A 10,311-nucleotide genomic window follows, 5' to 3' on the forward strand; every position below is an offset into this window, starting at 1 on the left:
CCCCCTCACCCGTAGGACCAAAACCACAAATAAGTGGTGTGTGCTTAAATTGGAACTGAAAAAATGGATTAAAAAATCAAAGTTCAAGCATTGGACAAAAGCAGGTTTGAGGCAAGCTGAGATTTAATTCCCATAAAAATGAAGGTAAAGGCAGGATCTCTTTCAGTAAGCAGGTATGGTATGGTATGGTATGGTGGAAAGGATACTGGGAAGCGGGGCTCATATTCCCCAGCCACTGCAGCCTTCTGGCTTATTATACCTTCCCAGTTCCCTAGTTTAGTCAATAGACTCAATCCTTCTTCTCAGAAGTATCAGGTCATTGACTGTTATTACTGCAATTTGGTTCCCTGAGTCTTTTTCGTACGTTAGGGTAAACCTCCATTGAGCTGTTGCTTTGCATTCGAAGATGATATGAGGGGCTGTTTCCTCCTCCTCATTACATAATCTGCAAATGGGATCATCATTGTATATACCCATGTTGTGTAGATTTTTCTCAGATACCAGTGACCGGTTAGTAGTCCCACCACTCCTCAGAGTTTTGCCCTCTCTAATTGTAGCAGTGTTTTTGCCAATTTTAGTGAGGGAACGTTTCATCATAAGTTTACTGTGTCTAGCACCGCTAGAGTTTATCCATTTCTCTCTTTGTTTTGTTTGGATCCATTCTGCGATGGAGGATTCTGTTTGTTTTTGTTATCCCAAGGATAGGTTCGGGGCCCATGTATGGTCTTGCAGATCCTCCTCTGGCCAGTTTGTCTGCTTCTTCATTACCCAGAATTCCCCTGTGCCCTGGCACCCAAGATATCATCAGGTTGTTGTTTTCCCAGGTTTTGGATACATTCACCGACTTCAGTAAGCAGGAGTAGGGGAAAATTATAGTTCTTCATAACCGCTGCTCTCTTAACCACTACTTAAAGATGGGCAAAACAGAGACAGAAATATGCCAACTATGTCAGGAGGAACCTGGCGTATCCTTTGGGAATGTGAAGCATTAGTTCGGTTACATTTCAGCCACATCGGTAAGGCAATTCTCACACCAAAAGAACTGTGTGTAGAGGCAATATGGAAAGTTCTTAGGCTTATAGGAAAAAGTGTACTTTCCAAAGTATGTTTATAACTTATAGGAGTCGACATACAGGTTACAGAAAAGGACTTTAAATTCTTTGCTTAAGTCGTGTAAACTTGCATTTGCTATTAGGGCATAAAAATAATCCTTATGTTACAAATAGATTAAGGAAAATAAAAACAAAGATTTTGACCAAACCATCAATTTAAAACCAAAATTATACATATTTTGCACTTTTCTGGTTCTTTTGTTTGGGTATTCAGATTAGGGTTGTAAGGTGAATAGTATCATCATAAATGATTCTTTTTTTTAAAACCCATTCTACAGAATTAAAAAAAAAAAAAAAAAATAGACATCTTTTAATAAAATACAAAGCTTTGTTTATAAACTTTTTTAATAAACAGATTCTGTTACTTTACAATTACATAAAATAAATTCAAAGATAGTAACATTTACATTTTTTTTAATCATCTGATTTTTTCTTGCGCGTTCTTAGTTTGCCTCCATCATCGTAACATTCAGCCGCCTCTTTCATTTTCTTGATGTTTTTTCCCAACATTTTCACCTCCTTTCTGGCTTTGCGTAATGCTTCCCAGGCAGAGAACTTGTTCTCCTCTTCTGTGACCTGGCGCGCTTTTGTGTTTACATTTGTCTGCTTTATTGGAAGCAACTTCCCTGTGTACTGTTTGGCGAGTGAACGCTCTTCCTTGGTTGACTCTTGTCCCTTGCGTAATTTGTCCCTGCTGCTCTTAGGGAAAAGGATCAACCTTGATTTGTACTCCTTAAGCCGCTGGACATTGAGAAGGATCCCTTCGACGGACTTGTTACGTCTCCTTGGGTCAACCGTAATACCGATTGTTCTTGCGTACGCAGGGCACAAGCCTGCTCTTCTTACTTCCTCAAGAGTAAAGCCTCTTCCTTCTCTAAGTTTCATGTGATACCTATAAATTTAAAAAAATATATATAATATGAATTTTTTTGTGTGTACATCATCAATATCAACACATGCATTAAAATTGTTCAAGATTATTAGCTTAGATAAATATATTAAATTAACTTGATAAGGTATAATCGACAAATTTAACAAATTTCCAATATCATTTCTTCTTTTCATATTGATGTGCCTAACATGAATAATGAAGAGGCAACCTCCGAGTACCCAGCAAGTGAACCAGTTACAGTTCTACAGAAATCAGATAATTCAACAGAGGTAAAATTTTATTTCACAGAAATAGCTATCGACCATCTATTGATAAATTTTTGTTTCTTGTGTTGACTGTCCTATCATGGAGGCAGTAATTTCAATAAATAAATATTTACTTTATTATCATCCAAATCAAGGTCTCTTTATCACACGATATTTTACACTTTGTTCAATGCAACTACATAGTAGATACAATCTAATGCTCTCTTTGATGAGAGCATACCAGTGGTACAAGGGAGGCATGTCAAGCACAGTGCGGTAATATTTGGCGCAACCTTTAGAAGAGGGCACTCCCCTCTCATCGCATACTACACATTCACGCCAATAAATACATTCACTCTCACACATGCTAGAGACATAAAAATCATTACTATATACAATAAAACAACAACCTCCAAAAATCGGAACAGGGGATCCAATACGGGCTGCCATGCCAAGCACAATTTTCATATTGGATGGCATTCTATGTTCTCCCTATATGGAGCCAAGAAATTGCAACCTTCAAATAGGTGAGACACATCGACCAACCTTTCTCTGCATGCCGGACACATACGTAGGCTTCAGCCCAAAAGTAAGTGTACTTGTGCCAACTGGCCTATTCTCAATTGGGTTAAGATAACCCTTCTACAAGTCCAGTCCTCCGAGGGCCACCTATTGACATGTTTTTTTAAATGCATTTTCAGCATCTGGGGGACAGATTGGAGCTAAGTCCGGAGGTTGGGACGTACTGGTCTTAGCCGCCTCGTCCTCATTTTCTCATGTTTCCTAAACTTTTAATCAAAAGTTAATTAATAACTACAATCAATCTTGAAATAATTTACAATTTGTTAGTTTTAAAATATATTGCCAAAAGAATGTGGTTTTACCTGACAGTTGGACATCTTACTGCAGGGCGAAGCTTTTTAGTCGGACGAGGTGCTAGCCTGGCATGCTTCTTGATCCTCTTAAGACGTTGTCGCTGCTTTCGTCCCGGCTGGTTGAAACGAATCCTCACGTAGTCTTGCCATTTCTTATGAAAATGGGCGTTCGGTATCATGTTGTTGCTCTTCGGTGCCATTTTGACTTTATTCTCTGGAAAAAGTGCTGTCCCGGAAGAAATGAGTCGGAGCTTTCAAGTTTCACAATTCAAAACCTGTAACGGCTAATTTTCGAGCTAAGCCACGTGGTCCAGCAGGAAGTCGTACGGCCATTTTGATAAAAACATTGCCAGTATTGACAGCCTATATATCAAATAAGAAAAATAAAACAGTATATTTATACTTTTTTTAAATAATTGTATTCCGCACGACTTTTAAACGAAAATAAGTTTACACTAAAATGCTGAACTGTACTCGTTTCGACATTTTGACCCATTGTTTCTAAGCTTGTGATCATAAGGAGGTATCTTTTTCTTTAATTGTTAGGAGATTCAGCAAACTCTGACTATTCATTTGTTTCCAACTTACAGCTATTTTTTTTATATACAGTTAGTATAAATTATATTGAAATATGGAAGCACTATTTATTTGTAGATACGGATCAAAGACCCTTTTCCAAAGAATGTAAATCACGAGGTTATGAAACAATTTAAGTAGCGGATGAACAACAATAAAATAACAAAAACCACAGCAACAAAAAATAATAATAACAGTAGGGGCGTTGGTGGCCGCGATGGTAAAGGCTTTGGCACGGCTCTCATCATTATAAGTCCCGGGTTCGAATCCAGTGGCCCTGCATTCGAACCCGACATACATGCTTACAATTTTTTTCAAAAACCCGAGGGTTCATAAACCTCGTCCTTGAAATACCCTAGTAAAAACAAAACATAAACCAATAAGCTATATTTGTATAAAAATTATATTTATTTGAAGACAATCTATAAAATGATTGCCTTTAAGTTATCATTAAATGTATTAAAATTTTGTTGAAAAAATCACTACACACACACACACACACACAGATCCTTTGAAGGTCTAGTATGCTTACTAGTATTTGTCCTTAGCATAAGTAGATTTATAATCTTATAAACGCTAAAAACCGGACATATTTTGTTTTTTATTTCAAACTATATGTATTTTTATCGTTGTATTAATTATAACATAGCTATTTTAATGTAAACCAAATTAAACCAGATCATACATTGTTTTAATAAAAATTATTTAATTGTGGGTGATGGTTTAAAAAAAAATTCATCCAAACACCTGAAAATCATTTAGTAATAGATTACAATTTAATTAACAATTGTTTAACCTAGTTTTGCTCTTTGCGTTATTATGAGCAAAACCATGTAATAAATTGTTAGTTAAATTTAGTTTAACGATAACATATATATACATAATTTGAAATAAATAACAAAATACGAGTTAGTTCTTCTTGATTTTATATGTTTTATTTTTTATTCACTTTGTAAAAATTCAGTACGTTAATATTACACAACAATAAAAGCCCTCGACTTATGCCAGTATTTTTTTTTTATATCTGTAAATTAAACAAAAAATAGTTTGTTAGTATAATATTTCTTTTGTTTAATTATTTTTTCAGTTAAATATGTTTTCTTTTCTATTTGACAAAATATAAGAAAATTTCAAGGCTTTAAACTGTGCCAAAATAGAATTTGAAAGTGTTAGCCACCATACTTGGTAACGCAACTTGTTTGTGTCCTCATGGGCTATAAGCACAGAGATAACAATTGTATAACCTTCCTTTATCCTTATCAGGTCTTTCTTAGTCGTTACTCGTTTTAGCTGTGTACGACTTGTAATAATGCTCCGTTTAAAGGGGAAAGCCGAGCTTTTTAAATTCTGCCTCAATTCCCTAAACAAGGGACATCGTTCGGCTTTTCACAGGATAGCCGACATCAAAGAAGAATGCAAGCAGATATCCATAAAAGTAGGTTCTTAACAAAAAAGCCCCCAAGAAAACCACGTGACTATGTTTAGAATTTATCGAATTCCTGTCAATTTTGGTTATTGGGGACAATTGGACTCTTTTATACACACTCAAAGACAAAAACAATGCAGATACTTGTATTTATTTGTTTATTTTCCATAATAACTAGGTATAAAGATTAACAGCTGGCCTAAAACGTAAGCACAGCATTAATAAATTGTTTTTTACCTTTATAGTGCTACTAATAATTTATACTCTTTAGATTAAAAATAAAGAAAACGGTTGCAAAGCCAACATGTTATTGTGTTGAAACAATATATTTGAGTAAAACAATTTTTAATTAAGCATGGTTTTAAATTGAGAACATTTTGGGCCAACATCAGAAGTAGAATCAGTTGCATAGCTCAAGTCCTAGATGTGCCGTGCTCTATCATCCACAGGATTACAGCGATTAGCGGCACTAGAAGTATTGATCCATTGTACCACTTGTATGATGGCTAGCGATGATAGTTTTATTGCTCATCACAGAACTGTCATTTAAGGCTTCCTTGATAGGTGGTCAACTCTAAATGGTCCATAATGTAAGGGTGAATTCTTAAAGAGTCAACAGAAGGCTTCATGAGAACAGCACAATCTCTAGTGCCAGGTTCTCTACTACCTGAGAGACTTCGAATAGAAAGGCGACTATTCGCAAATCAGCACATTGTCTGGACACTTCAACAATTGGGGAATCTGTTCACAGATGAATGCTGGTTTGGTTTGTGGCAAGCAAGTGTGGAGAATGCGTGGAAAAAGCTTTGCTTCATGTGCCATGCAAGAGCCACATTCTTGCCAAAGACAGTCCGTTGGTATGTTATAAGGTGGACTCGTGTAAATATGATGCCCATGCCAAACATTATACAGAATGGATCTTTGTACTAAGGTATAATGAGGAAGTTCTGTGATTCCATTCGCTGCATTTATTGGGGACAACTTCGTGTTAGTGTCGCATGTAACTAGAGTTGTCATCCATGTGGAATTACTACAATGAATTGACCAGTACATTGTCTTGGCATGAATCCCACACAACACTTATGGGGCATGATAAATAGATGGATTAGACATTGTTTGGTGCCTCCAGCAAGCGTTGAACCACTTCAAATCGTTCTTGTAGAAGAATGGAATTCTGTATCACAAGACGACATCTAATCACTTATTTACTCGATGCCTAGGAGACTGTGAGGTCAGAGGAGGTAATACACCTTACTAAGAGCAAAATTAGGTAATAAATTGTTAGGTTAATTTTCTTTTAACCCTTTATAATTAAATACTTTTTATTTAAACTCATAAATTTCTTTTAATTTGGTTTACATTAAAATAAGTATGTTATAATTAATATAACCATAGAAAGTTGTATAGTTTGAAATAAAGAACAAAATATGAGTGTCTGGTTTTTGTCTTTGATTGAGTAATTTTAAATATATTAATGTTGTTAATGTACATGAGTACACAGTTTTGAGATTTTTCCATGTGATCTTCAGGGTGGTGAACTTGTAATTTGGTCGTTATCAGTCAGTTTGGTCTGTGTGTCCTCGCTGGGTTGATTTGCAACACATTTTGGCCTTTGGCCATGTTCAGCGGTGGTTGATGATTTGATTAATTGATGCCTCACCCTGCTTAATTCCTTGACCCACCACTATGAAGCTGAATGGTCGATAAGGATAAGCAGGCCGTATAATCCTGTCACTCCTCAAGAGTTTAGCCCTCTCTAACTGCAGAAATACGTTTGCCAGTTTTGGTGAGGGTTCAACATAAGCTTACTATATCTACTTTTTTTTTAAGGTCTGGATTCTTCTCTAGTGCCTTTTCATTACCCCAAATTCCTTTCCGTTCTGGTACTCAAGATATAATCACGTGTATTTCCCCATGTTTTGGATATTTTGACTGCATTCACTTATTAAGTTTGATGTGATTTTTTTTGTGTTAATGCTCTAACAGCTGCTTGGTATTTTATCTTGTCTTATGAGGATTTTTTTTTTTTTAATCTCTTGTAAGATTTTCTAAGGCACAAGGTTGATAGATGTATTTCAGCTTGAAATGCAGTTACCTAATGTGTTTAATTGCTCTGTTTTGGCTTGTCCAGAAAAAAAAATCTGATCCCATCCATGCTTTTGGAGCCATATCATTGTATTTGATGTTCTACTTTGTATTCTTTATGGGATGTTGTTGAACTTATGGCCAGCACTTTGTGAGGTTCCTCAGGAGGGTGTACTTTTCGCTGGAGTTAGGATCAAAAAGAAATGTCTTATGTAAGAAATGGTCTGCTTTGCCCATTTGCTCACATAATATTTCAGCGTTTTTTTTTTTTTTTTTTTTTTTTTTTTTTTTTTTTTTTTTTTTTTTTTTTTTTTTTTTTTAATAGGGACATTTCAGCCCCGAGCGCATGCGGAATATTACAACACACATTCAATACTTTTTCACACAAATAAATACATTGACACATACATTTCATTCATTCTCTTTGGTGGATGGCGTACTGAATATTCCTCCATCGACCTGCATACAATAAGCAACTAATGTAATTGGGGTCGATGGGGTACTTTTATAAATATTCCGCCATCAACCCAAGCCACATACAAAGTTCGAGAGGCGATGGGAATGCTATTCCACCATCAGCCCCTCCTCATTCACTCTAATAAATACATTCACTCATACAAAACATATTTTGAAGGGAAGGCTATATACAATAAAAACCCAATTCCCCTAAAAAGCGGAACAGAGGATCCAAAAACTCGCTACCGTGTTCGAGAACTCTTCTTAGATCCGGCAGTATGCCTACACGCTCTCTGTATGGAGCCAAGGCATGACATGCCTTTCAGCATTATTCTTCTCTTTTCAGGGCAGGAGGAGAACCCCTGCCTCCAAGCAGATGCTATCAAGCAGGCTTGTCCTAAACGCGCCTGCCACTAGTCTTAAGCCTTGCATGTAATTAGTGACTAATTTTCTGGCACAGTAGCATTGTTAATAGGGTCATCAGTACCTTCTTTCTCCCCCACCTGAAGTTCGACACATATCTCAAGAGGATTAAATATATACAGATATTTACTTAAATTTTGAAAGTGTCCATTCATAAAATCATGACAGGATTAGTATTATCTTACAAAGAAAACTAACAAATATTCTTTAAAAATTTTTTTTTCTTTGTCACCACCCAGGAAATAAAAATTTCTCTATTTTAGGGATGGGTAACATCATTGAGAAAAATGAAAGAGTACATTTTCCTAGATTTAAACGACGGCTCATGCAGCAAGCCATTGCAGATAGTTGTACAGAAAGACAACAAAATAAAAGCCCTCCAATTTGGCTGTTCTATCGAGGCGGAGGGCGAGCTTGTTAAAAACAAAAACGGCCAGTTAGAACTAAAGGCAAGCGACGTCAGACTGATCGGTCAATGCAATATCGATGACGGTTACCCTTTCGCTCCGAGGAAGCACTATTCCAACGATTATATGAGACAGTATCTTCACTTAAGACTGAGAAATAACGGCTTTGCTGCATTATCACGAATAAGAGGTGCCGCTACAACTGCAATTCATAACTTTTTCAACACGCACAACTACATTAATATACATACACCGGTATTGACTTCAAATGACTGTGAGGGTGCTGGTGAGGTCTTTTTAGTAGAACCTGATTATGAGACCAAAAAAGGAGAAAAAAAGGAGTGCTTTTTTGATAATAAAGCTTTCTTGACTGTCTCTGGACAACTCCATCTGGAAGTTGCCGCTAGGTGAAGTACATTTATACATATACTGTATGCCTATAGACATTGTGATAAGTTATAGTACCAATAAATGTTTCATATGATTATAACATAAAAATATATGAGTTTCAGACATTATAAATGTTCATACTTTCACTTATAATTATGTTATTTTAGATGTTTTCACAAAGTTTACACGTTTGGTCCAACATTCCGTGCTGAAAACTCCAAGTCTCGACTCCACTTGTCTGAGTTTTACATGGTGGAGGCAGAAACCGCATTAGCTCAAAGCACTGAAGATCTGGTCCACTGTGTAGGGAGTATGTTCCAATATGTAACTAAATATTTGTTAGAAAACTGCAGTGAAGACATTTATTTATCCAGGAAAGAAATCGGTGATAAGGATCTCACATCGAATCTAGAGAATGTGGTTGATAAACCATTTTGTATTATGTCTTATGATGAAGTTTGTAATGTCCTCAAAGGCAGTAAAAAATTGAAGACAAAATTTGTTCCAAATATGCCCCTGACAAAAGAGCAAGAGCTCTTTATCGTCGAACATAACGACAAATACCCTGTATTTGTAATCGATTGGCCTGCTGAAATTAAACCTTTTTATATGAAGTCCAAGGACAATGACGAGAACAGGGTATGGGTTTTATTTTCTTCTTGAAATTCCTTGATGATGACATTTTGCCATTACAGGTTATGGCTTTTGATCTCCTCTGCCCAAATGTAGGTGAAGTCTGCGGAGGAAGTTTAAGGGAAGACGATTATGGGATGTTACAGAAAAAGCTGGAAGATGCAGGCATGGCTGAGAGGCTAGCTTGGTACCTTGAGCTAAGAAAATTTGGCAACGTCCTCACTGGGGGGTTTGGATTAGGTTTCGAACGATACTTACAAGTTTTATTAAACATATTAAATATCAAAGACAGTATTCTATTTCCAAGGTGGCCTCATAATTGTAAAATGTGAATAGAATAAAGAACTTGATTAAAAATTCTGTGATATACCTTAGTTCGCCTTTCTGTACAGCCGTAGAAGTTATAAGAATTTATTTATTTCTATTAAACTTCTATCAAAGAAATATTATTAGTATATTAATCCATATATGTTTAGCGGTCATAATTGATCTATTTAATTATTTCTATTAATTACTTTTCATCTAATGTCTTGGTCGAGATGAAAAAGTTAGTGTCACGAGTGGGATTCGAATTATTATTAATGTTAATTAATTATATGATCAAACTGTCAATGTATTATTATTGTAATTTTTTGTTAAGTGAAATAAAAATGTGAATGTTAGAATTTTACTCTCCTACTATCGAAAAAATTGTAATTTTAAGAAACAGAATCATCTTGGTATTATGAGAATATACGACAATTCCTAAGCCTTGTGTATTCAAGTAGAAAAAAAGTATCATAATAATTCTA

General features: G+C 35.7%; 2 protein-coding genes across 2 annotated transcripts; one reads left to right on the top strand and one right to left on the bottom strand.

The window, feature by feature from the left end:
- Positions 1–1,509: 1,509 nt before the first annotated feature.
- Positions 1,510–3,570, bottom strand: LOC106669730 (60S ribosomal protein L13-like). The gene is made up of 2 exons (XM_014399411.1): positions 3,134–3,570; positions 1,510–2,004 (listed from the first exon to the last, which is right to left on the bottom strand). The coding sequence occupies exons 1-2, from the start codon at positions 3,322–3,324 to the stop codon at positions 1,527–1,529; spliced, it is 669 nt and encodes a 222-aa protein (XP_014254897.1). The 5' UTR covers positions 3,325–3,570; the 3' UTR covers positions 1,510–1,526.
- Positions 3,571–4,947: 1,377 nt separating this feature from the next.
- Positions 4,948–9,877, top strand: LOC106669729 (probable asparagine--tRNA ligase, mitochondrial). Its single transcript, XM_014399408.2, has 4 exons — positions 4,948–5,135; positions 8,354–8,904; positions 9,055–9,526; positions 9,583–9,877. The coding sequence occupies exons 1-4, from the start codon at positions 5,010–5,012 to the stop codon at positions 9,850–9,852; spliced, it is 1,419 nt and encodes a 472-aa protein (XP_014254894.1). The 5' UTR covers positions 4,948–5,009; the 3' UTR covers positions 9,853–9,877.
- The last annotated feature ends 434 nt before the right edge of the window (positions 9,878–10,311 follow it).

This window comes from Cimex lectularius, unplaced genomic scaffold (genome assembly GCF_000648675.2).
Source record: "Cimex lectularius strain Harlan isolate CLEC.00 unplaced genomic scaffold, Clec_2.1 scaffold8, whole genome shotgun sequence".
NCBI classification, from domain to species: Eukaryota; Metazoa; Arthropoda; class Insecta; order Hemiptera; family Cimicidae; genus Cimex; species Cimex lectularius.